Source organism: Camelus bactrianus, chromosome 6, assembly GCF_048773025.1.
Source record: "Camelus bactrianus isolate YW-2024 breed Bactrian camel chromosome 6, ASM4877302v1, whole genome shotgun sequence".
Taxonomy (NCBI): Eukaryota; Metazoa; Chordata; class Mammalia; order Artiodactyla; family Camelidae; genus Camelus; species Camelus bactrianus.
The window spans coordinates 12261267-12287826 of NC_133544.1; the positions used below are offsets into that span (position 1 = coordinate 12261267).

Here is a 26560-nt window from a genome sequence, read left to right on the forward strand (position 1 = left end):
CACTCTGGGAAATAGTAAGTCCTGAAGGAATGAAAATAACAGCAACAGTAACTAACATGTATTCAGCACCTGCCTGACACCATATGCATTACATGTGTCGTCTCTAGTCCTCACAGTAGCCGGGTGGGGAAACCAAGACTCAGAGGGGTTAAGGAACTTGCCCAGTACCACACAGCTAGCAAGCTGAGAGGCAGGGGTTCAAGCCCAGGGCTGCCTGAGGCCAAAGCTCTTCCCTCGCATTGTACCACCGGGCTTCCCCATTCTGGAAAGTCCACGTCTGGCCCCACTTTGCAGTCCTGCTGCCCTCCCTCAGCTGTGGCATCCGTGTGCTCTGCCCTGTGCCCGGGAGTGGGAGTAGGCAAGTGGAGGAAGAGATACTCAGATTGAAGTCTTTTATGGGGCAAGATTCTGATGTCCGCTTTCCCTGTTCCTGTGTTGTGGCTGGAAAACCCTCCAGGCAATCGTAGGGTGCACCTCGTTTGCCACCCTGGTCTCAGAGATCGCTTTCCTCTGTTGCCTGATTTCAGATGGGAGGGTAAAGTTGGTCCATCTTGGCTGGAAGTGAAAGTCTATTTTTAACATTCTGATCCTCTTTATATTTAATTCTTTTAATCCAGCTGGAATTAATTTTCTTGTATGCCCCAAGGTGCCTTTTTTCCTTGTGCCTCACTGTCCTAGCATGTAGTGGGACACCACAGTTGGACAAAAACTGCTGGGTAGGTGACATCTGTTTATTTTGTTGACAGTGGATTCTGATTGGGAAGCTGTGAGGTCCTGGACCAGTGCAGCCAGTGCCCGTTGGGCCCCTTCCATCATTAGGACTGTATCATTCGTCTGGCATGAGCTGGTTGATATTTTCACGATCTCTGCCCTCCTCATTGGGAGACTGTGTAGCAGGGAAGTCATCTTTTTTGAAGGGAAGCCAAGAAAACATAATTTGCTTGGGAGATTGATTGGAGGCTGGAAATTTTAAAATTGCTAAAATGATTTCGTAGCTACCATGCTAAATTTCAAATTAGACTGTAAGCTCTTTGCTCAGAGTGTGCAGCTCCTTCAGAACTGAGGTGTTGATCCTTCCTACCTGGCAGGATACTCCCTCGACTACCCCTCTCCCTCTTCGTCTCATGTTTCAGCTCTAACAAACTACTTGAAGTGCCCCAAACAACTGTTGTGCTGTGTCGTGCCTTTGCATATTCTGTTCCTTCTGCCCAGAATGCCCTTCCCTATATTTTCCTCCTGGCAAACATATACCTGTGACACTCTTGGTGAAGGCTTTGTATCCACCTCCTCCAGCCAGCAAGGGCTGCCGGCATCTTTGTTAGATCCCGCACCGTGCTGAACAGTCCTGAAGGACTCCAGCCTCCACGAGAAAAGGGGCGGTGTCTCCTGATTCTGAGGAGAGGCTCTTCCTCTCAACTCAGCCTTTGCCAGGGCCCTCCCAGCTGCTCTACAGTGCCGGGTTCTCCTCACTTCTTGCATCAAGACTGGTGCGTGGCCCCAGTGTCAGGAGACCAGTTAACACAAAGGACGTGAGTTCCACAGAGCATCACAGGAGTGGTTTTTACACTCTGCTTTAACCATGCAGTCCTTTGTTTACATGAACATTTTTGCAAGCCTAGGAAGTAAAAACCCATGAAAGAGGAGAGGTGGAGTGTCTAGGGGCTCCACCAAAGCTCTCAGCTGGGTCTGCAGAGGGCTGTTTAGAAAGCGGTGAACTCGGGGATGGGTGTTGGTAAGTTTTCCCAGTGGTTCTCAGCTTAAAGCCTGTTTTTGTGTTTGGGAGGTCTGCTTAGGATTCCAGTGTGGCCGCCATAACAAAGGTCAGAATAACAACGGCTTAAGCAGAACGAGGTTGAAGTTAATGTTTCTCATATAATAACTGATCATAAGCAGCATCCAGGGCTTGATGGCAGCTCCTGAGTGTTGGAGACCAAGGCTCCTCCTGTCCTGCTGCTTGTCCTTTCTGCTCTCTGGCCTGGGGATTCTGCTCAGATGCAGGGTCAGAGGGTCAGCAACAGAGAGGTGAGCTGGAGGGGCAGGGAATGATGTGGGATAATTTGGGATAATGCAGAATAATGTGCAACAATGGGTGAGGAACCCTCAGCTCGGGTGTACAGAGGGCCTTTCTTAGAATTGCCCCCCAAAATGCTGAGGTTAAATCCTAGGGCCAGAGTCACAGAGTGACAAGCTGAGATTTAAATCTAGGACTCTGAATCCTGTTTTACTTTATGTTATTTTTTGAAACTTAAAGTATACAGAAAAGAAATTCTGTGTATACTGGTAGTCTTACCACTCAGAAATAACCACTATTAATATCATGATATATATATATACACACATACATACATGATATATATATATAAACTGAAAGTATATATATGTATACTTCCAGTTTTAAAGAAGAATTCCAATTTGTAAAGAAATTTTTCTAAAAGTAATATAAAATTATTCTGCTCAATATAAATAATTCAAACTACAAAGATGAGAATTTAAAAATTATCCCAAATGCTGTCATTCAGAAATTCCTGTCATTTACTCCAGTGATACATTTTAGACATCTTCCTAGGGACACAGACAGATACAAAGAGACATGGACATACTTTTATAAACACCCGTTATCCTCCTGTCCAATATAGTAACCACTAGCCTTGTGTAGCTGTTGACCCCTTGAAATGTGGCAGGTTCGAAATGAGGTGGGCTGCAAGTGTAAGGTACACTGGATTTAGAAAAACTTAATATGAAAAAGAATGTAAGATATCTCAGTAAGATAAGTGTAATTTTTAAGTACAATTGAAAGTACTAATTACTTGTTAAACTGATAATATTTTGGATATATTGAGTTAAGTAAAATATATTATTAAAATGAACAATTAACTTCACCTGTTTCTTTTTTTGTCTTTTAATATAGCTACTAAAACTTTTAAAGTAACGTGTGGCTTGCATATATTTCTATGCAGCAATGCTGTATTTAGAAAATAAAGTGTTGATAAGTATTCATGGAAAGAAGGAACTGAATCTGAAGGAGTTGTTGAGCTCCTAATACATGCTTCACCATGTGACATCATTTCCTAAAGAGTCCAATAAAGTTTTAAAAAGATTGGAGTCATGTTATTTTTTTGTTTGTTTGTTTTCTTTACAAATGAATTTTTTTAAACTGAAGTATAATCAATTACAATGTGTCACTCTCTGGTGTACAGCAGAATGTCCCAGTCATGCACATACATACATGTATTTGTTTTCATGTTTTTTTCATTAAAGGTTATTACAAGATATTGAACATAGTTCCCTGTGCTATACAAAAGACACTTATTTAAAAAAATCTATTTTTGTATATAGTAGCTAACATTTTAAAATCTCAAACTCCCAAATTTATCCCTTCCCACCCCCTTTCCGCAGTAACCTTAAGATTATTTACTAAGTCTGCGAGTCTGTTTCTGTTTTGTAGATGAGTTCATAGTGTCCCTTTTTTTTTTTAGATTCCACATATGAGTGATATATGGTATTTTTCTTTCTCTTTCTGGCTTACTTAACTTAGAATGACGATCTCTAGGTCCATCCACATTGCTGCAAATGGCATTATTTTATTCTTTTTTATGGCAGAAGAGTATTCCATTACATAAATATACCACAACTTCTTTATCCAGTCACTGTTTCCTTTAAACATATAGTACAGGGTTTTGAAAGATGAGGATGTGGCCCCTGAAGCTGCCCCCAGTTTTTGACGTATTACTGTTTTTGCATCACTTTTGGTTTGTAACACCCATGTTCTGTTCTGTACTTCTCGAAGGCCTTTCGTATTTTACATGTAGTTGCTCTGATTCTCACCATCAGACCTCCGCCTACACGTGGTCATCCCTGAGTCCTGGACTTCAGGACTATTAGCTACATTTCTTTCTTAAGAAGGGCTCATGCTTCTGGGGGGAAGCTGCCCGTGGCTTTCGTGCCTGACCAGGGTTTGTGCTGGGCCCATTCACCTGGGCTTCCCTCTGTGTCCCTGGGCTCTTGTGCAGACATGGCCTCATGGTCTCCACGCGGCCGTGGGGCCGGCCTGACATCCTCCGCATCTTGTAGGCGATTGCTTTCTCTTTGTGGACCACTAGAGAATTCTTGTGTCCAGCAACTGAACTCAGCCCTGTTTTGGTGTTGCTTGGCTCCTCCCAGGAACTTTGGTCTCATCTCTAAAGGATTATTTTTGGCTTTCCAGTGCACGGATAGAGGGGCTGCTGAGAACTAGATTCGGCAGCTTTGAGTCACTGACCAGAGGACTTGGAAAGGCTCTCGTTACAGCTCTCAGCCTTCAGGGGACCTGGTTTTCAAAATCTCAGTGGCTCCTCTTTGATTTTTGTTTTTAAAGTTAATTTTAGATTGCACAAATAATGGGCAAGCCTATTCTCCTTTCTAGGGCCAGGCTGTTACAGATAAAGCCAAAGTCCGTTTTTCTACTCAGCCCCATTGAGGTCCTCCCCACACCCCGGTGCCATGAGTTTGAGTTATATCCTTCCAGACCTTTAAACACTGCTTTTATATTTTAATACAGTTATGTTCTATCCCATCACAGAAAAAAAATGGACCATGTTCAGGCTGGGGTATGAATCATTCTGGGTTTATTCAGAACTACCTGGATGTATGGATTCCAAAGAGCTACTTGCTCTTGGAATTTTTTTTTTTTAATTGAACTATAGTTGATTTACAGTGTTTCAGGTGTAAAGCAAAATTATTCAGTTATACATATCTACATGTATATCTATATCTATTCTTTTTCAAATTCTTTTCCTGTACAGGTTATTACAATATACTGAGTATTGTTGCCTGTGCTATGCAGTAGGTCTTCATGGAGTGAGGTTTTTATTCTAATTAACAAGCCAACACAGACGTTAACAAAGTTATAAGTAATGTACCCTTAGGAGTAAAACCTTCATACAAACATTCCCAGTTATCACGTGTGTATAGCTTTGATTTTTAGGTAGAAACAGACTGCATGCAATCAGTTCATTTTGACATAAACTTGTTTTAAGAATCTGACTACACAAGATGTTTCACCAGCTCATGTCCATGTACAAGCACAAAAGAGCTAGAAGATTTCACTGCATCACTCTTGGAAAATACAGAGTATTGGGTTTTGTAAAGATCATACTCAATAAATCATAAGACAACTTGGTGTTTTCTACTGAACTTGAGATCTCTCCAAGTTAATGTGTGTCCATCTTTCTAGTTCAGAGGAATGACTAAATACCTGAGCTTTTGCATACACACTCTGGAACATTCTTTACTAATGAGCAGAGTTCACTGTCAGATGGTGCCTACTTGCCGTCCTAAGGTCCTTGGCGGGGGGGGCGGTTCCCAGCACATAGACCATTCCTCGCCCCCATTTAGCTTCTCATTGTGTTCTTTTCAGATGACATGGCTGAACTCCTGCTCGGGGAGTCAAAGCTGGAGCAGTACCTGAAGGAACACCCTCTGCGGCAGGGGGCCAGTCCCCGAGGCCCCAGGCCCCAGCTTACCGAGGTTCGCAAGCATCTGACCGCTGCCCTGGACCGAGGGAACCTCAAGGTACCGTGGGTCTCTGGGATGAGGGGGACACTGGGGAGATGCTGGCTCCACCTCCTCCAGGAAGCATATGGATGAAAGGATGCCTGGGATGAACTGGGCGATGGTCGGAACACACCCGCACGCTTCTGGGGCTCGTCTTCCTAGAAGCAGGCCGGCTCCCTGTGCGGTCACTGTGTCAGCCCTTGGCTGGCTGACCTCTTTGTGGGGCTTCCAGACCAATAGGGCCTCTCTGATGAGTCTCCAATGGCACATTATCCTGAAACATGGCACTAATCTTCCCCAGGTGCTTAGAATAGAGCTGTTATATGTGGCCCAGAACTCAACCTGACACTTTGTCCCACTGGAAAGAAAGAAATGAATCAGGAGTGTCACTGCACAATATCCTGCCTAAAATGTGCAGCTTGTGAATGTCCCCGGCTGCTCTGGCCCAGAGCCACGTGGGGGTTCATACTGGCGGCGGCAGGCCTGGCGCCTGGGTGTGGGAGGAACCAGGGCAGGGACTTCCCTCTGCCTGAGCTGTGACCCTCAGGACACAGGAAGCCCCGCACGCCGCCCTTCTGTCATCTGCCCTGTGTTCTGATCTCTGTTTGTACTCAGCTTCCCTCTCCCATGTCTTTCCTTTCTGGCTTCTTTGGAATCCCCTTTCATCTCGCCTTCAGGCCTCTGCCCGGCCCCCCGCCCGCTGCTAGGTCACCTGCTGGGCTCTGGACACTTCCCTGCCCTGAAGTCAGGCTCTTACTGCTGTCCCGAGGCAGATCTCATTAAGACAGCTGACTGCATCCCGCCACCCCGTCAGCCTCTCTAGGGTCCTTGTTCAGTCTAGGCTGTGTTTCTGTTGGGGAAAGGCAGTCTTCAGTGAACTTCTAAAGCTCTGACTTACTTTTTCCTTCCTGCTCATCTGTAAGCGTACTGAGCTCAAGGTTGTTCTGAGTCTCAGGTGTAGACATCCTTTCACAGCTGAATAGAGCTAGATACATGCCAATTTTTCTTCCCCGCTATTTTATTGGTTCTCTACCTAGACAGTTTTTCTCCTGTTGCCATTTTTTGGCTTCCTCTGCCTTATCAAGAATTCTCCAAAGTCGTATAGCTCTTGCTTGGCCAGGCCGCCCCCTCACACTGGCTGATATGATGCTTCCTCTCCTGTTGACCTCAGGTTCCAGTGTCTTCTGGCTGGGAGCTAGTGAAAGCCCCAGGCACACGTAGGTGCCCAGAAAACGCAAGTGAACTGAGGCTGGAGAGGCCAGAGCAAGCTAGCAGGGTGGCGGCAGAAAGAGCCTGGACTAGGACAGGAGACCTGGCTTCAGATTCAAGTCAAGAAAATTGCACTTGTGAGGGGCAGGGTAGCTGGGCACAAGGCTGGGCTGTTCCGCCGTCCCCTGCAGCCCAGTGGCCTTGGCCAAGCTGTTCCCTCCCCTGCTCAGGGCTGCGGATTGGACTCACCCGGCAGGGCTCTCCCAGGGCACCCATGCTGTGCTTGACACTTGGGATTTTCTTCAGGCTGCTGTGTCTTTTCCATCTGCGCCTTCAAGTTTACTGTTTTTTTTTTTTAACTAATTTTTTTTTTCAGGTTTGATTTTTAAAACTTTTTTCTTGTAAAATATAAATATAAAATTTACCATTATAACCATTTTTTAGTATACGGTTCAGTGGTTTTAAGTGTATTTGCATTTGTATCAGCACATCCATCTCCAGAACCTTTTCATCATCCCAGACTGAAGCCCTGTACCCAGTAAACACTCCCCTCCCTCTCCCCCTTCAGTTTGCTTCTCAGCCAATGGTCCTCAGTTCTGGGGACACAAGGAGGACACAGTGGGATCTCCTAGGTGAAGCCTTTTCTATACACCCAAGCCTGCCCTGGCCCCCACCCTGGTGGGGAGCCCCTGTGGTGGATGCTTCTTTTCACAGCTCTTTTTCTCTTTTCTTAGTCTGCTTTGATTTCTTTCTCTGTTTCCAAATATAATTCTGATGTCTTGCATCAGTGCCACTCCCTTGGACCACTCTTAAAACTTTTTTGCTCCCTTTGGTCTCTGTGCCCATTCTGCCATCCTCTCCAGTGCTGCCTCTTGTCCCTGCTCCCTTTCAGGGAAAGCCTGGAAGCCGACTCCCTTGGTGAAACAGTAGCTTCACCCTGCTCTGGCCGGTCACTTATATGTTGCCCACTCAGCTCAGCCAGAGATTACAAAAGAGTACAGCTTCATGGTAGGCTTCTGTGGGCTCAAAAATCCGGCCTCGTGTAGCCAGGGATCCAAGGAGAAGGCCCGGGAGAGGATGATAAATGTTTCCTTATTTGGAAGGCTGGGCCACCTTCTCTTTGCTGGCTGATGAGTTGGGGTGGGAGGAGGGCAGAGGATGAGGCCAGTGGGTGTGGACTGCCTGACGGAGAGGAAGGACTGTTAGAACTTGCAGCCTCTGGGAGGGGGCCTGGGGTCAGCACCGAAACAAGCTGGAATGGCTCAGTGAGAAGAGTCCGTCCCTGGAAAGAAAGCAAGTCCTGTTTTTTGCACCAGTTTAGAAAGCCTCTCTCCTCGGGTCATTTGGGTTACAGTCTGGTGCACCCCCAGTGCTTTGCGACCCACCAGGATGTCTGGGGGGCCTCCTTTCCTGAGACCGGTGCTCATGGGTTTTGTCCATAACACACGCCTTCCATTCTTGGCCCAGCCCAGCCCAAGGCCTGAGGGGAGCCTGTTTTACAGCAGCTTTATTGAAATACAATTCACATGCCATATAATTCATCCACTTCACAATCCAGTGGTTTTTAGTATATTCACAGAGTTGTGCCACTGTTACCTCTATTTTCTAACATTTTCATCACCCTGGAAATAAACCTGTAACCATTAGTAGTCAGTCACCTCCTGTTCCGCCATCCTCCCAGCCCGAGGCCGCTCCAGGCTGTTTTCTGCCTCAGTAGACTTGACCAATCTGGCTGTTTCACACAGATGGAAACACACAATATGCAGCCTGTGTGACTGGCTTTTTCACTTGCATAATGTTTTTGCAGTTCACCTGTGTTGTCACAGGGGCCGTCAGTACTTCATTCCTGGTCGTGGCTGAGTAAGATTCCGTGGTAGGGCTGGACCACATTTTGCTAACCTTTCTCATTGGTTGATGGTCACGTGGGCTGGTTCCACTTTGGAGCCATTGTGAACAATACCGCCAAGAACACCTGTGTGCACATTGTGGGGCGGAGAGCCGCAGGGCCCCGCAGGAGCACCACACAGAATATCACAGGAAAATGTTTTTCTCTCTCCTTTTCCTTCTAGTCAGAATTCCTACAAGAGTCCAATCTGATCATGGCCAAGTTGCATTATGTGGAAGGAGACTATGAAGAAGCTCTCAACATTTACTCCCGGGTGGGCCTCGAGGACTGGCCACTGACAGGTGTCCCCCCTTACAGGTTGCGGATGGCTGCGGATGCCTACGCCACCAAAGGTGAGGTCCGCGTCTTCTCTCTCTGGGGGACTTGCCCTGGGTCACACTGTTTGGAGCCGCAGAGCCTCCCTGGAGCCCACGGTTTGACCCCTGTGCCCTCGGCTGACGGTTAGCTCGGGCAGCTCCCAGTGAGACTGCTGGGGTCGGCCCCACCACATACACTGGATAGTTTTAAGCCCAGTGACACAGTGTTTCCTTAGGGCTGCAGCTCCTCACTTGTCTCTGAAAGAAAAACATTTCAGTAAAGTTTCCCTGTGGTTAATGTGCAGCTTAAGCAGGGACCTTCCTTGGTAATTAAGATGCTTCACAGCATATATAGGAATTCTTATCATATGGCCAGTTGGCCACGTGGCTGATGACTTTTTTCTTCATTAATGCCACCTCTGGGTTACTTAAGGCTGAGTGGTCACTGTGACAGCCAGTCACACAGTGCCCACCTGGGTGCCCTGGGACTCAGGGGATAGAAGAGGTAAATATTGCCCTGGTCGCCACAGAGGAATTTATAATCTAATGTGAGGGAGTGCAGTCCCATGGGAATAAAAAATGACAGAAAGGCAGGACACATACATTATTTGACCTTTCCAAGTTGCCATTTCCTCATCTGTGAAATGGGTGTAATCACATCCACTTCATAAGAGTTGTGAGGATTAAGTTACATAATGTATGTAAAGCACTTACTAAATGATATTTTAAAATGCTGGCCTCAAACAAAATAGCAAATGGGAAAAGCCAGGCATGCGTTACAGCTTTTCAGATGCAGGAAAGCTCACCGTAGGCCAGCAGGGCCAGGAAGGCTTCCTGGAGGAGAAGGGACACTTTGTACTGGACTCATAAAGTCCTGGGTAAGAAGGAGACCATCTGAAGCAGCTCCTTTCCTTCGTGCCACCCACTACCCAAACCGCTCGCAGTGGCTGACTGTGGCCGCACAGACCCTGGGCCCCGGGCGGGCTGATCCTCTGGGACAGCAGTGAGCTGCCCACTTGTGTGCAGCCAGCCGTCTGCCTTGGTTGTCCTGTGCAATGCTGAACAAAGACCCAGCAGGAGGCAGGCCTAGGAACTTTGTGACAGGGGTGGCGTATTCACTCCGTTCCCTGGGGAATTGCACTTGAGTACTGCCAGGTTCTTCTAATTAATCTTTTCAGTGTCCCTGTGAGCTAGGAAAAGATGCTGTGACTCTTGGCAGGGCACCTGGCAGTTTAATGGGCACAGTCCTTTGAGGCTGTCTCGGATTCTGAGAGTGCCGGGCCTGGGGGTGTGTTGGGGTCTGGGCCAGATGGCTGCCTTCTTCTCTCTCTTGTGTTCACTCAGCACCTCACGTGCCCTAGGCCTATGGGAGCTGTACGTGTGTGTGTGTGCGTGTGTGTGTGTGTTATTTTCTGCAAAAAGAGCAAGACTTCACCTGGCAATTCCAGTCATCTGATCAACTTGGGGCGTGTGGACTGTAGCCGAGTTAGTTTGCCTGTTGGGGGGCGGGGACGGCTCTAAGGCCTGCTTAGCACCACGAGCTCAGGTCTTGATTTGGGCTCTGAGACAGCCTGGTGGGACAGACTGTCTGCAGGTGGCACCCGCCAGCTTGGTCTCGTGACTGCCATGCAAAGGTGGCCAGGAGGACAGGAGCCCTGAGTCCTGCCCTGGGTAGTATCTGGCTGATTAGCAGTGAGCCCAGCCACCGGGCTGAGGCACGTGGCTCCTGGGACATGCTGGCTGGCTCATGGGAGACCCAGTCCTGGTTAGTTTCTGACTTCTGTAGGCACAGGGAGTCACACACATCCAGAGAGTAGGACAGGTCATTTCTGCCTGGAGGAAGTGGCCTACAGCCTGGGAGGACCCAGGCCCTGAGAGCCAGGCGAGAGGCAGTGTAGACTGATGGTTATGGGCACCAACCCGGAACCACCCGCCTGGGTCCAACTCCTACTCTGTCACGTGCTGGCTCTGTGACCTTGTGCAAGTTTTTAACGTCTCTGTACCTCAGTTTCTCCACCTGTCAGGCTCTCGTTGCACGTCATGAGGATTCCATGAGGTGGTATATGTGAAATGCTTACCACAGTGTCTGGCACAGAGTGAACATGACGTCCACGTTAGCTTACAGGATAAGTGGGGTGGGGGGACCACAAGAAGTGACTTATAATAACAGAAATCCCCCCTCTAATTCATGGAGATGCCCACACACAGGCCAGTTCTCTAAGGAGCTCAAGAGGCTCCTGGTCCTGACTGTGCAGGACTTTTCTTGGTGTTTCTTGCCTCATCCAGGTCCTTGAGGATTTTTAAGGGGAGGTTGCGACAAGGATGTGATGGATGTTCGTGCACAGAGAACTCCTGAGCCAGAAGCTGTGAGCCACTAGCCTGTGGGCACCCAAGGCAGGTGTAGAAAGCTGGCTCAGTGTTGCCAAGGCTGCTAACATTTCCAAATTGGGACCATCCAGTTACAAATTTGGCTTTCCATCTTCTGTGGAAAGAAGGGAAGAGCTGTCCCCTCAGTCCCCCAGAGCAAGACCCAGCTGGGGCCGAGTGCAGGTGCCCCTTGGCTGGACCCCCACCAGCCCCCTCCCCTCCCTGTGCCACCTGCAGGCTGCTGTAGGCCATGGAACTGACCTACACGCTTTCACATGTCACCTCAACTTTTCCGTGGTCCCCTGAGGTCTGACTTGACCAGGGCTCTCAGCCGGAGCCTAAGGTCAGTGAACCCCCACATCTGCACTCCGGCCGTGGCCGGGAGCACTTTCCCCAGCCGGGCAGTGTTAGCCTCGGGTTGCTGGGAATCAGAAGCCAACATCATTCAGTTATGAGAACCTCCTGTGGGCCAACACCACGTTAGGGTTTTATTGTCTTTTAAACCTCCAGACCCCTATTGACTGACAGAAGGGGGACTCAGTCTGAAGAGTGTTCGGCTCCAAAGCCCTCGTTCTGAATCACTCTGCTCTGTTGGTCTGTGCTTCAGATGCACTCAGGCCAGGTAAGGTTTCTGCGGGTAGAAGACACTCAGGCCACTAGAGAACACCCTAGACTTGTATGCACACCCCTCCTCTCAGCCCCATCTCACTTGTTCCTCCCCCTTAACTCTTGACTTGCCCAAGTTCCTTCCTGTAAGTTCTGGCGCTCAAGCTCACATGTCCTGTCTTCCCTGAAGCCCTCTGGGACTCACCCGCTCAGAGTCCATCATATTTGAAATTCTCATACGCAGTAGGTTAGAATTGCGTGAAAGTCATATTAGAATTAGTTGTACTGTAATCAGACACCCTGCCAGTCTGTGAGTTCCACTCCAGGAAGAACTCTTTGTTTTGTCTGTCTGCCATCCTCAGAACTTAGCACAGTGTCCTAGCACAGAGCATCATGATTGATGCTCAATTATTGATTAAAATTTATAGAATTTCCCCTGCTCAGATATCTACCAAGATGCCCATCGTGTAATTCAGGTGATTCGGGGTGACTCTGCTCCCAGCCTCTCATGGTCAGATGCATTTTCTCTGCCTTTAGATAACATACTGAGTGTATGTTGGTAATGAAGACTCACTCCCTGCCAATTATGATGAATACCTGTAACAGCGTGCCAACTTCACACTCTAACAGAGCCCAACATGGATCTCTTTCCCAAAGGTTATACGTTTCAGTTCATTTCCATCATCAAGGAGCCTCTAAGTGGATCTCAATTCCCCTCCATCCCCCCAGCTCCTCCTCCTATCTCTTAAACCTAAGTAGAGAAACAGAGAATGAGAATAGAAAAACTGAGAAATCCTTTAGCTTCTGGTAGAATTGGGTTTATGAAGTGAGTAGAGATCTTTGCTCTGGGTACAGATTGAGATATCAAGTGACATCTCCAGGACACTGAGTGTCCACAGACGTCCTTTTCCCAAGTGGGGAAGCTTGGGAACAGTGAACACATGGCCAGTGCCTATTTTGGGACTTAAATCTACTGGACATTGGGTAGCTTTCTGCAGCTAGGGCAGTGGGAGTTGTAAGTGCCTTGCCTTCCTAGGGATGGCCTTTATAAATAGCCTTGGTATGTACCTGTTGCAGTAAAGGGACCACGAAGGCATTGGCTCCAATATGAGGGAAGACCTGTGTTGGTCCTGTGATAGTCCAGCTGGTCAAGGCTGGGGGCAGCTGTGTTCTCCGAGGATGCTGTTCCTCCCCCATCCGCTAGGGCGCAGTCCTCATCTGTGTGATTGATGAATGAAGCTGGCTGGCTGGCATGTTGCAGCTCATGGAAAGGAAAGAAGAGAGAGGTATCTAAGGTGAGCAGAATGAACACACATCAGCTCTGCTGACATCCATTGGTGAGAAGCTGCTACAGGACCATAGCCACCAGGCACTTGGGAAAAGGAAGAGATTGGGGGGACATATAAGCCTCTTTTGGACATGTCCATCAGAGCTTGGTCTCTGAACCAGGTGGGACCTGTTGGAGGGTGCAGGGAGAGAGAAGTAGGCTGCACTCGGGTGAATGAAAGGGGACACGTAGGACCTGAGGCTTGGGATTGGTGCCCAAGAGGAGGGAAATTATGAACCTGGAAGCAACGGTGTGGTATTAAACTTCCTTTCCAGGTGGCATGGTACCAAAGCAGAAAAAGACTGATTCCAAAATATAGACGGGGCCTTCGCAACCATCTGTCATACGTGCCAGAATGGGTAAGGGACTTGCCCGACATCACACAATCAACTGTAGGCAGGGCCAGGATGGGGGGACGTTTCTTGGTAGGAAGCTTCCCTGTCAAGCTGCGTGACACCTGTGCCCAGGTGGAGAAGGCGTCACAGTGTTGGGGAGCTGCATGGAGCCCCCTCCATTTTCTTTATTCCTCCTTTGTTCCTGGGTTTGAAACTCCTCTTCTGACACCTTGGTTCAGAGTGTGGGGTTTGGAGCCAGGCTGCCCAGGTTTGGTCTCTAGCTCTGTCACTTACTAGCTCTAGGATCTTGTGCAGAGTACTTTCACCTCACTGGGGCTCCATCTTTTCATCTGTAAAATGGAGATAATAATACCATCTGCATTAGAGAGGTTGTTGAGTGAGCGAACATGTGTAAGAGCACTTAGCACAGTGCCTGGCAGATCAACAAAGGTCAGCTGTTTTTATTTTTAGGTATCCCTTGGGTTTGACCCCAAATGGGTAGGTCTCTCCAGAAGCCCCCAGTAATGCCCAGTTATGGGGAGGGGGAGAGATACACAAAGCCCTGTCTGCTTTGTCTGTCAGAGAGTTTGACATTCAAGAGGTGGGAGATTCAGCAGCGATTTGAGGCCTGGAGTGCTGCTTTGGGAGGAAAGTTGTTGATGGTGTGGAGGATGGGGAGTCCCCAGCAGCCAGGGGCAGGTGGAGCAGGTACCCTAAAGGGACTGCTTCAGGGCGGGGCCAGAGACAGACTTCACTGCGCACTTCTCCAGTCTTGCCCCGGGCTGGCCTGAAGGCTGGAGGTCTTTAGAGTTGGACCTACCTTAACGGTTTTATCACGAAAGGCTGTTCACATTGGGATGGGTCTGTTGATTCAAGTGGTGTTCCTTTAAGAGGCAGGAGTAATTCACACAGTCCTCAGGCAGGTGTCTTCATAAGGAACTTGCTTAGTACATTGGCTGATAGGAGAGGAGCCAGCAGAGGAGGAGAACGCATCTCTGGAGGGCTCCAGGGAAGGGGCTTGTCTCTTCTGACCGGACCTTCCTTTTTGGCCAGAGGCCAGGGCTGATCCCTTAAGTCCTCCCCTTCTCTTAAGGCCTTCTTGTGGGCCTCTCATGCTCGGCAGAAGTGCAGTTGTGATGAGAGCAACCGTGGGGAAGTGGTAACTGACTTATGTAACGGCCTCCCCTTGCAGAGGTTACATCCTTCCTCGTGTGACATTGGCCCCGTGGCTTTCATTGGACTGCCTGCTGTGTGCTGTAAGTGTCCCACCTCCGGGCGCAGTGTTGAGAGGGAACGAAGATGCCTGCTTCTAGGGTGGGCAGTGCCGAGGGGCTAGGGTGCTCTCAGGGGAGGCTTTTACAAGTGCTGCCTGTTCCTCCGAAGCTTCTAAGCGATAGTCTTCAAATACAGAACCCATCTCCAAAAAGGTTTGGCTCTCAGCCTTGCTCTCCCCAGCTTGAAAACCAGTGTCTTCTCAGACCCATTGACCTCAGCTTGGCATGATCAGCCGTTAGGCCAGAAGACGAAGACTTAAAACATTCACTGACAGAATGTTTGGGAAAGTGGCCCCTGGGAATTGCTCACTGTCTTCCATGGGCCTCCTCCCAGGGCAGAATTCAGATCCGTCAGCACAAGGGACACGGTTAATTGTTGAGGGGCTTTCGTCAGGTGTCGCTCGAGGGTTTCTCCACCACACTTTGCTCAGTCCTGGGCAGCTGGGTGGTATCGAAAAATGAAACACATTGACTTGGAAATTCTTCAGATGGTGGGTGGTTATGACTTGGGTGTTGTCATACTCCCAACAGGCTGTCACATGTTGAGACCACGGAGGAAGCATATAGCCTTAGTCAGGGGTACCCCCCACCCCCGCTGCTATCTGGAAGTCTTTCTAGCGGCCGCACCGTGAGGTGGGCAGCTCCTGTTGGATTAGTACTGAGTCAGCCCTCCTCGAGGGAGGCAGGCATGATGCTTGCAGGGTTACTGGTTGCACTTCCTCCCAAGAACAAGCCTGTACTGTGGGGATTATCTTTCCCTGCAGAGAGGGTGAAAGCTTGAATTTCAGAGGTGAGGAGGGATTCAAATCAAGGCCTGAGGTCGCCATGCTGTATTTGCTTTATTGCGCTGCCTTTCCTTTGGAGCGTAACCTCGCCTTCGGAGCGGACATGTGGTCGATGAAATTCTCATGGAGGATTACCTGCTAACCCCTGATTTTATTCTGTGATTCTTAAGTAATTTAGTAAGTCTCACTTTTCTTGTCTGCAAAGTGGAGATAAAAATACTCTGACAAGAGTACCAAGAAGAATAAATAAGACAAAAATGGGAAATGCTTTGAGAAATAGAAATCCGAGGTCAGCAGGTGGGGGATTAATGTAGTCCGAGCTCAGGTACTCCTGAGGTTGGGAACAGCGGTGGCTGGGATGGTCCCAGCCCTCCCCACCTTCTAGCATGCTCCTTTGCTTCGGTAGCCGGTAATGCTTCTCGCTGTCCTCGGCTGACCCCTTGCCTCTTCCTGAATAATTTTACTTTGTTCTTCTTAATACGGACAAAATACATTGTGCATTATATAAAAACCAGAAATACAGACCAGTCAAAAGAACATAAAAATAACCATCGCCCCATCCACCCAGAGCCAAATTCCATTAACATTATAGTGTGTTACCTTCCAGATCACCTTATCACACACTTATTATCAAGTGTGTGATTTTTTTTAGAAAAGTGAGTTTATATCATATATACTGCTTTGTGACCTGCTAACACTTTCCGTGACAACAGCTATATTTCTGCAGCATTTCAGCAGCTGTACAGTGTTTCGTTGTATGGATAAGCTATAATATATTTAACTAAAAAGCCTCTATTTTTGGACATGTAGGTCGTTTTCAGCTTTTCACTCTTACATGTAAGGCTGTGATGAACGTTCTCTCAGCCTGGTCTTTGTGCTTGTTCTAAATTAATGATTTCCCTAGGAGAGGTTTCCAGAAGTGGAGATTCTGGGTCAAAAGACAAGTATTTCTGGACTGTCCTGCAAAACCATGTAACTGTGTGCTTTCCTGCCTGCAGTGTGTGGGACCAGCCGCCTCTCATTCTGACCTCTGATCGGAAAGTGAACATTTATTCTGCAGTTTTATGAGTATAGGCTATCTGGAAAATAAAGAAAAAGATACAGCAGAAAGTAAAATCAGTCACCCTACTGCCACTTGAGTTAGTCAACAACTTTTAAAGACATATTTTAAAAATATATATAGATACATAGAAAAAATCTGTATCTATCTATATTTCTTTTAACTATATAAAAGTATATATAAAGATATATATTTTTATACACAGTAAGGATTTTTCTATATGTACTATTTTACTTTTTTCACTACATGTATATATGTGTGTGTGTGGACAATTATTTTTCCAAGTCATTAAATATCTTTGGACAGCTTTTAAGGATTTACACAGCCCTGTGCCCTATGGATATTTTTGAAACAGTTGCCTGTGGAACATCTATTGCTTCAGGTTTTCATATTACAAAGATGCTCGATAGCTTTTTGAAAAACAACTTTACTGAGATATAATTTACTCCCGTAAAATAGTGTACAATCCAGTGGTTTTTAATACGTTCAGAGTTGTGCAACCATTACCACAGTCAACTTTAGAACATTTCCAGCACCCCTCTAAAAAACAAGTACTTATTAACAGTCACTTCCCATTGTCTGATTACCCACCCCCCTCCCCCAACCCCAGCCCTAGTTGGCCAGTAGTCTGCTTTTTCTCTGTACACTTGCCTATTCTAAACATTTTAGGTAGGTGGTATGTCACAATATGTGAGGTTTGGTGTCTGGCTTCTTCCACTTGGTATACTGTTTTCAGGGTTCTCACGTGTTGCAGCACATATCATTCCTTTTTATGGCTGAATAATATTCCATTGCATGAAGGTACCACATTTTGCACATTTTGTTAATCTGTGCATCAGTTGATGGACATGAGGTTGTTCCATTGGCTGTTACCAATAGTGCTGCTATGAACATTTGTGTACAACATTTGGAGTGGAGTGTTTTCATTTCTCTTGGGCATATTCTTAGGAGTGCAATCAGTGGGTCATCTGATAACTCCATGTTTAACGTTTTGAGGAACTGCAAACTGTTTTCCAGAGTGGCTATACTACTCTGAAAGGTTACAGTTTCTCCACATCCTTGTTAACACTTTATTATCTTTTCTTTTGATTACAGACATCCTAGTATGTGTGAAGTGGTATCTCACTGTGGTTCTTAATTTGTTTCCCTAATGACGAATGATGTTGAACAACTGTTCATGTGCTTATTGGCCATTTGTGTATCCTTTTTGGAAAAGCTTGTGCCCATTTTAAAATTGGATAGTTTGTCTTTTTATTACTGAGTTGTAATAGTTCTTAATATATTCTAGATATAAGTCCCTTTACAGATATGTGGTTTTAAAATATTTTCTCCCATTCTATAGGTTGTCTTTCCACTTTCTTGATGGTATCCTTTGAAATGCAAAAGCTTTAAATTTTGATTAATTTTAGTTTACCTATTTTTTTCTTTTGTCTCTTTTGTGCTTTTGGTGTTATAGCTAAGAAACCATTGCCTAATCATGGTCACAAAATTTTTTAAAAAAAATTTAAAAGAGTTTTATAGTTTTAACTCTTACATTTAGGTCTATGATCTACTTTGAGTTAATTTTTGATACAGTGTGGGGTAGGGGTCCAACTTCATTCTTCTGTCTGTGGATATCCAGTTATTTCAGCACCATTTGTTGAAAGACTATTTTCCCCCCTCGAATAACTTTGATGTCTTTGTTGAACTCAACTGAATGTGAATGTATAGGTTTATTTATGGACTCTCAATTCTATTATGTTGGTCTATGTGTCTGTCCTTATGCCAGTACCACCCTGTCTTTATTTCTGTAGCTTTGTAGGAAGTTTTAAGATTGGGAAGTGTGAGTCTTCCAACTTTGTTTTTCTTTCCAAGATTATTTTGGCTTTTCTGGATCCCTTACATTTCCATATAAGTTTTAGGATCAAATAGTCAATTACTGCAAAAAAAAAAAAAGCTTGCTTGGAATTTGATAAGAATTATGTTGAATTTGATAAGGATCGTGTTGAATCTGTAGATCAATTTCGGTAGTGCTGCCATCTTAACAATAGTAAGTCTTCTAGTCCACGAACATGGGATGTCTAATTCCTTTCAAAAATGTTTCATAATTTTCAGGGTACAAGTCTTACATTCCTTTTGTTAAATTAATCCCAAGTTTTATTCTTTTGGATGCTATCATAAGTGGAATTGTTTTTTTCAGAATGTTCATTGCTCGTGTATAGAAAACAAACTTACTTTTGTATATCGATCTTTTATCCTACCACCTTTATTAGATCCAGCAATTATTTGTGGATTCTCTAGGGCTTTCTATAATAAGATCATGTCACCTGTAAATAGGATAGTTTCACTTCTTACTTTCCAATATGAATGCCGTTTATTTCTTTTTGTTGCCTGATTGCATTGGCTAGAACCTCTGGTACAATGTTGACTAGAAGTGACTAGAGCAGAGATGTTTGTCTTAGGAGGAAAGCTTTCAGTCTTTGAGCAGTAAGTACTATGCTAGCTGTGAGTTTTCCATAAATGGCCTTTATCAGGTTGAAGTTCTCTATTTCTAGTCTGTTGAGTGTTTTTTTTTATCATGAAAGGGTATTAGATTTTGCCAAGTGCCTTTTCTACTGAAATTGTGTAATCTTTGTGACTTATTCTTCTAGTAGGGTGTATTATATTGATTGATTTTCACATGTTAAGCTAGCCTTGCATTCTTGGAATAAACCCCACTTGATCATGGTATATAATCCTTTATATGTTTCTGAGCTTGGCACACTCATATTTTGTTGAGGATTTTTACATCTGTATGCATAATGGTGTAGTTTTCTTGTGATATCTTTGTCTGGTTTTGGTATCAGGTTAATACTGGTGTCCTAGAGTGAGTTGTCAAGTGTTACCTCCTCTTTTATTTTTTGGAAGAGTTTGTGAAGGACTGGTGTCAATTCTTCGTTAAATATTTGTTAGAATTCACCAGGAAGCCATCTGAGCCTGGGCTTTTCTTTGTAGGAAGTTTTTTGATTACTAATTCAGTCTCTTGATACTCTGCTATTTTAATAGATTTTAATAGCCTTGACTTGGTCCCCTCTTTTTCTACACGGCATCTTTTCATCGGAGCGCTGGGCCTTTTGATCATGGCAAAGAGTCCTGGTCAGAGAGGAATTATCTTTAGCCAGTTCCCATTTGCGGGGTGGATGACTCTGAAGAGCAGTCTCTGTTTTATTCCACAATAATCCCTTGAGTAGCAGCTCACTCCATGTTATAACGTAAACTCAGTACACGTCCCAGTCAAGGGAAGCAGCACTTCCTATATTTGCAATTGACTGACAAGATCAGCCTGGTGGATGAGTCCTATTTTTTCCTGCTAGGAAACTGCCAGCCACTGCCAGGTTTTAAGCAGGAGGAAGAATGGCTTAATTAAGTTCATAAGCAAGAACGATCTTTCTGGCACAGAGTGGAGAATAGATTAGAAGGAATTAAAGATTATGGGGAAGGAGAGTGGCTGGAGAGGTGAGCTGGCTTTGGCTTCTGCGTTTCAGGGGGCCTGACTTTTGCAGGATATTTCAAGCTGCTGAAATTAGTTGGCTTCTGCCTGGGCTCAGCCAGCAGCCCACTGGCAGGAAATTAGAGGGCAAGAGGAGGGAGAAGCCAGATATTTCTCTGTCTGTGTCCCTCAGGCAGCACCTCTGACAGCAACTGTGTCTCTTCAGTTGCTCCAGCTGTGGGCAGATAAACCCTCCCTCTGTGCTTTCAGCTCCCACTGGGTTCTGTCCCCAGCTTCTTCTAACTCCATCCCCTCTCTCTGTCTTTTCCAGCCCTAGTGATGTTAGTGGCCTTCTGCTGTTACAGAATTCGGGGGTGCCATACCACCCTGTCTGGCTTCTCATCTGTTTCATCCCTTATGTAGATAATCCCATATATCAAATCTCCTTTAACTGAAAGAACTGGAGTGATTCCTTTGTCCTAGCTGCATCCTGACAGATACTGCAAAAGCCTGGGTTGCAGGAGGCCATTGAGATGGTATGTGTGTTGCGGAATTGCTGTGGGAAGGTGGTTGAGGGAGGCATCAAGATGACTGTGAGGTTTCTCGCTTAGCTCACTGGGCAGGTAATGCTGCTGTTGAATCAGGTAAGGTTTACAGGAGGAGGAGCCACTTTTCCTTAGAAGCTGGGGAGAAGGTGCTGGGTTGGAGTTGAACATGGTGATACCACTGAGACCACAAGGGGGCGCTGTACAGGGAACAGTTCCAATTCCTGAGCTGCTGCTCAGCATTAGGGCCAGGGCTGCTAAGCTGTATTGATTTGTTGGTCAGGATTCAGCGTTGGACTGTGTGTAGATTTGGTTACAACCCAGGAGGGCTGAATCTTGCTATGAGGACCACAGAGAGTGAGGAAGGCAAGAGGCCCAGCATGTAACGGGGAGTTCTCCTTGTTGGCTGGGTGCCTGCCAGGCTCTGGGAGGATGCAGGGAGGCAGGATGCAGATGACAGAGAGCTTCCCCCCGGGGTTTACAGGACCTAAAACTCATCAGCATTTGTACATCTGTGGCAGATTTATATTCTTAAGTAAGTTAAAATGTGAAGGCAGTAAGCAGTGTGAGGCTTAATGAACTATGGGAAAATCCATGCTAGGGTGGTCAGGAGTGGACTGCCTTCCCCGCCGTCATGATCTTTTCCCTTATCGTTGAAGCTGGGGCTCCTGCTGAGTTCTGCGAACCACGACAAGTCCCGGCACGGTGGTGCATTCTTCCAGACTCTGCAGCCTCTGTCCCGATCTGGCCAGGCTGGGCCCATGGCCCGCTCTGACCCACCCACGCCCTGTTCCAGGCGGCCTGCCGGCCCACCCAGCTCGCCCCTGCCAGGCCTCTTCCCTCATCTGCTTGTCTTCTCCCTCCGGCTCGGAGTACTTTCCTCTTCCCTGCGAGGAGTCCACCCGCGGGGACACCTGGGTGACTTCAGCCTCTCCTTCCTCTGATCGCACCTCTGTTGATAGTTAGAACCATCCAGTTTGGCATGCCGTTTTTGTTTAATTATTTCACATCTGTCACTTTCCTCTCCCAGACTAGATTGCGTCGTTAATTAATTAAATCAGCAAATATGTGAGTGCCTGCTCTGGGGGGCCCGGAGGCTGTGCCACACCTAAGCTTTTGCTGCATATCCCAGGTTTGCACCAGGTCGGTGCTCGCCATACAGGGGTACTTGTTATGCGATGGTTCCTTAAATGTTTTTCCCTGGCATCCAGGACCACACCACCAAAGACAGACTCTATCTGAGTAACACAAGTTGCTTAAGCAAAAGTGCAGTGTTCTTAGCATATTCTGAAACACTCGTCATTTTAAAGGAAAACAGATTCTGGTTTGGGTGTGATATGAAACAAATCATCTTGTCTCTAACTCCTCTTCTACCCACACTTGCCTTCAGGTTGGATTATCCCAAATTGTGGACTGTCTTTCAGGTTGTTTGGCTGTGAAGAGCCCGTCTCCCATGGCTCATTTTCTTTGAGAGCCAGGGACTCCTTAATGTGGTTTTTCTCCCCTGCGTTGTGTGCTAGCCACTCTGCTTCTCACTCTTAGGACTTGGGTCCTTATTTCTAGGATCTCCTTGGGGCCTAGACTCATACAAAGCTGGCCAGGTTATAAAAGACCACCTAGTCCAGACTCCCATTTAATATTTTAAAGCCAGGACTCCCGACTTCTAGTACAGTGCTTGTTCTGCCCCCACCATCACTTGGCTTCCATCATTTCCAAACCACGTCTGGTGTTCATTTTCTTCCCCCAAATGTTCCTGATGCCTTGGGAATGAAAAAAGCATCCATATTTGGAAAGCTCAGAGCTCCCTGGGGGCGGGAGCAGAGCACAGACTGTTCTGTGGAGAGGGAGGGTGTCAGAGCCCGCACTGCCGCCCTCCCCCAAGCACCTTGGGGCTGGTGCAGAGGAGCAGGCAGCCGTGCGGGGCCCTGGCTGGGCCTCCCTGCACAGTCCCTTGACCCATGGGACAGAGAACTGTGACCGCCCTGCAGGAGACACTACAGCCTCACAAGACAGGGAGAGGAACTCAAGTTTGTTAAGTTCCTACTATGTGCCAGGTTCTGGAATAATAGTAGTAAATTAATAATAGTAATTACAACATAAAAAAAAAAAAACCTGCTAAATGGCCTCTAAGCACTTGCCCCTTAACGTCCTTAGTCCTCACACGGGTAGAGAAGAGTCCTCAGTTAAGAGGAGGTGGACCCTCAGTTTCAGCCCCCATTTTTTTTCTTCTTTCCTGTCAGGTGCTTGCTTTGTAGATTGTGGGTGGTGTAACCTTTGTGTAAGAACTCCCAGGTTCAGAGACTGTGAATGCCACACTGAAAGAGGCTAAGTCTACCCTGGTGCTCTGTGAGGTGCCTTGGTTTGCATTCAGCGGCACCCAGAGCTGGTTGGACGTTGCAGGAGGTCTTGGAAAACATCCTTTTCCCTGGACAACGTAAATAACAGCCTTCTTACTGAAACAGGGTTCTTTAGTATTCTGGGCATGTTAAACAACAGGAATTCCACATTAGATCTCTGAGCGGATCACATGCTAAAAGCTCAGTCTTGGACCACACCAACCTGAGGTGGGGGGTGAGGGGACTTGCAGGCAGCGAGCGCCAGTCGAGGTCTTCCCGCAGTGCCGATCGCCGCCGCCAGAGGGCGCGGGCGGCGCGTCCTTGCTGCGGAGCTCGCGCATGCGCGGAGCCGTCCCAGCGGCCATGGCCCTGAAATTTGGATCATTCGGAGGTTCTACTCGAGGTCAGGGATCGGAGAAGAAGCGTGAACTTGCCAGCCGTCTTTATTAACCTTGGATCACTGAGCTTCCTAAGAGACTCCTGGGCCGTTTCTCGAAAGCTGTGCCTTGTGGAGGCGATTACACACATGCCCACCGGTTCTTATTAGGCCGGAACCGAACCTCTGCTGATGTGCGCGTTTACTGTTCTGTGGCCACGGCGTTAACAGAGACTCCCACTGGAGCTGACAGCCTTCAGGACATTGAACAGTCAGTGCACGGATCACTTGAAAAGAGAAAGGAGTTACAAGTATGAGTTCTGGTAGTGGAGGTTTAGCAGAAGTTGATGTGCCTCCTTTTTTTCATGAACTGAAAAATAAATCCCTGGTCATAAGAACTGTAGAAGCCCAAGGAGGATTTTCCTAAAATACTTCTTAGTAGATTACTGTCAAGTCTTAAAGTGACAGAACCTAATCCTGACCTTTATGAATTGGATAGTTGCTAATGACCGTGACCTTCTAGGTATCCTGGAGCCTGAGGACAGCCTGGACAGGATGCTTCCTCCCTGCAGGAAAATTCTTCAGTCTGTTGGAGGCTGTGTCTCAGCTACCGTGGACCTTTGCTTATAGTGAGCACATTGCAGCAGGGCTCAGGGTTGTCTCTGCCAGTACCTGCTGTGTGACCTGGGGCAAATCATGAACCCTCTCTGAGTTTAAATTTCCTTATCTGCAGAATGAGGAGAGGAGAGGAGAGAAGATAAGGGATCCAGTTTTTTCCTTTAGAAGCTGCTTGTCTTTTTTCTTAGAAGCCTTGAGATCCCTTCAGGGGCAGTGAATAAAGGTAGCTTGACAGAAAACTATCCATGAGTGGAGAGAATGAGGTGGCAGAGGTGGGGCCAGGGGTGACCTTGCAGTGCTTCTGCCCATGTGCAAAATCCAGAAGATGTGGGAGAGGGATGTGACTGGGAGGAGCTGAGAGGCCTGTGGCCTGCTGGGGATCTGCTGTGTAAGCCTCCTGGAGCTGTTGACCTCGGACTCGGTGATCTCTCCGGTCTCTTCCCATCTAGATTTAGTGATTCCACAAACGGCGGGTGGCTTGATGCCCTGTTACATGTAGCCACTCATCTCAGGTTGCTAGTCAGAGCTTCCTGTTTATATTTAGATGGTGTAAGAAGAGTAAGAGCCCTTTTACTGCTGCTGACCCATATTCATATTTACTGTTGGTTGTGTTGTCAGGCTCCTCATTGGTTCTTTTTTTGCAAGTAAGCAGAGACTCAAAGAGCCCCAAAAAAGTTTGGGGGCTGGAGCCTTAGGTGAAGGTCCACCGAGGTGCTTGTTCCCAGCTCTTCCCTGACACCCCGTCTGTCTGAGTCACTGTACTTTTCACATTGTTTTGGAAATGTCTTTCTCCTGCATTCCCTAGAGCCGGGCCTTCTCGAGGGAGAAGACTGTGTCCTGCTCTGGGAAGCCCAGCTGTGGAGCTCAGGGAGAATTTATGGAGAAGGGAGAGGCACAGCACATCTGTACACTGGCTGCTGTCATTCCTTGCTGTAGTCAGGGCATCCGGCGGCTGCGCTTAGCACGGCAGGAATCCCGTAATTCTTAGAAAAGAGGCTTGAACCAAAACCAAAGTTTACATGCCATCATGTATTATCAAGGTTGAGGGCTGTGCTGAAACATCAGCTGTGCTTAATGCAGTGGTGGGGATTAGTGGGGAGTGGTGGGGATGTAGATGATTGCTATTTTCTTCTCAGTGCTTTTCTGTATCTGTACAGATAATCCTGAAAAAAAATGAGGAGGATTGTCATCCCCCCAGGAAAGATGCTTGTTGATAATCGTAGTTACTGTCTATCAAGTACTTCCTTTCCTGTAGCTGGACTGAGGGCCAAGCCTCATGATAATCAGTTGGAGCAAGTGCTGTTGTTTTCATTTGCTTGATGAGGCAACAGAGGCCCTGAGATACTGAGGAAGCTGCTCTAAGCCGCAGAGCTAGAAAGTGGAGAAGCACGGGTTTGATTCTTCCAGGTCTGTCTACTCATGTATTTTCATGTATTTTCCATGTCCATGTATTTTTTTCACTTCTTAATATTCTACCCAGCAGATTGGTTACTGTAGCACAGAGATTAAAAATAATATAACAAAACATAGGATTACCACCTGACCTACTAATTCCATTCTAGGTATATACCCAAGAGAATTGAACGCATACGTCCATACAAAAACCAGTACATGAACGTTCATAGCAGCATGATTCGTAATAGTCAAAAAGTGTAAACAACCCAAATGTTCATCAACTGTTGAACAGATAGATAAAGTGTGTTAGATCCATACAATGGGATATCGTTCAGCAACAAAAAAGAGTGGAGTATTTGGAACTAGAGAAGGAGGTTGTGCAGTATTGTGAATGTAGTAAATGTCGCTGATTTGTTCACTGTAAAGTGGTTAATTTTATGTCATGTGAATTTCTTCTCAATTTAAAAAAAAGGTCTGCAGTACCGATACATGCTGCAGTGGGTATGGACCTTGAGAACGTTACGCTAAGTGAAAGAAGTCAGATACAAAAGGTCGCGTATTGTATGCTTCCATGTATGTGAAATATCTAGAAAAGGGAAATCCATAGTCAGAAAGTGGATTAGCGGTTGCCAGGGTCTGGGAGGAGCGTGGAATGGGGAGCAACTGCTAATGGGTGTGGGATTTCTTTTTGGGGTGAAGCAGATGTTCTGGAAATAGCTAGTGGTGATGGGTCCACAACTATGTGAAGATACTAAAGCCACTGAGTTGTACATTCAAACAAATGAATTTTGTGTTATGTGAGTAATATGTCAATAAAACTGTTATTAAAAATGTATATAAAGATAATATAACAGATGAATAAATCCTGCCACTTGGAGACCTGCCAGAGTACTGTTACCTAAAGATAATAGTGATGTAACGAACAATCATGATAGTTACTGGGCTGTGAGTGCTCACCATGCGCCAGGAACTGTTCTAAGCACATAATGTTTTACATATAACGTCAGCTGCGGAGGAGGGACCAGGGAGCCTGGCTCCAGCCCACGTGCTCAGCCGCTAGGGAGTACTGCTTTACACGTGAATTCAGATAAACCCGAGACACGCGCGAGTGTATGGAGAGGCTAAGAGCAAGGACTCAGAGTCAT

At 46.7% G+C, this 26560-nt stretch overlaps 1 protein-coding gene across 6 annotated transcripts in view; it reads left to right on the top strand.

Moving 5' to 3' along the window:
• The window catches only part of TTC7B (tetratricopeptide repeat domain 7B), a 225336-nt gene that overhangs the window by 14687 nt on the left and 184089 nt on the right, over nt 1-26560 (top strand). For 5 of the 6 annotated variants that reach the window (XM_074365147.1, XM_074365148.1, XM_074365151.1 and 2 more), the window contains exons 2-3: nt 5396-5550; nt 8811-8979. In XM_074365147.1, coding sequence (XP_074221248.1) covers nt 5396-5550; nt 8811-8979 — 324 coding nt within the window. Of the gene's footprint in view, nt 1-5395; nt 5551-8810; nt 8980-26560 lie in introns of those variants that run through there. The other variant, XM_074365152.1, reaches the window with a different exon arrangement.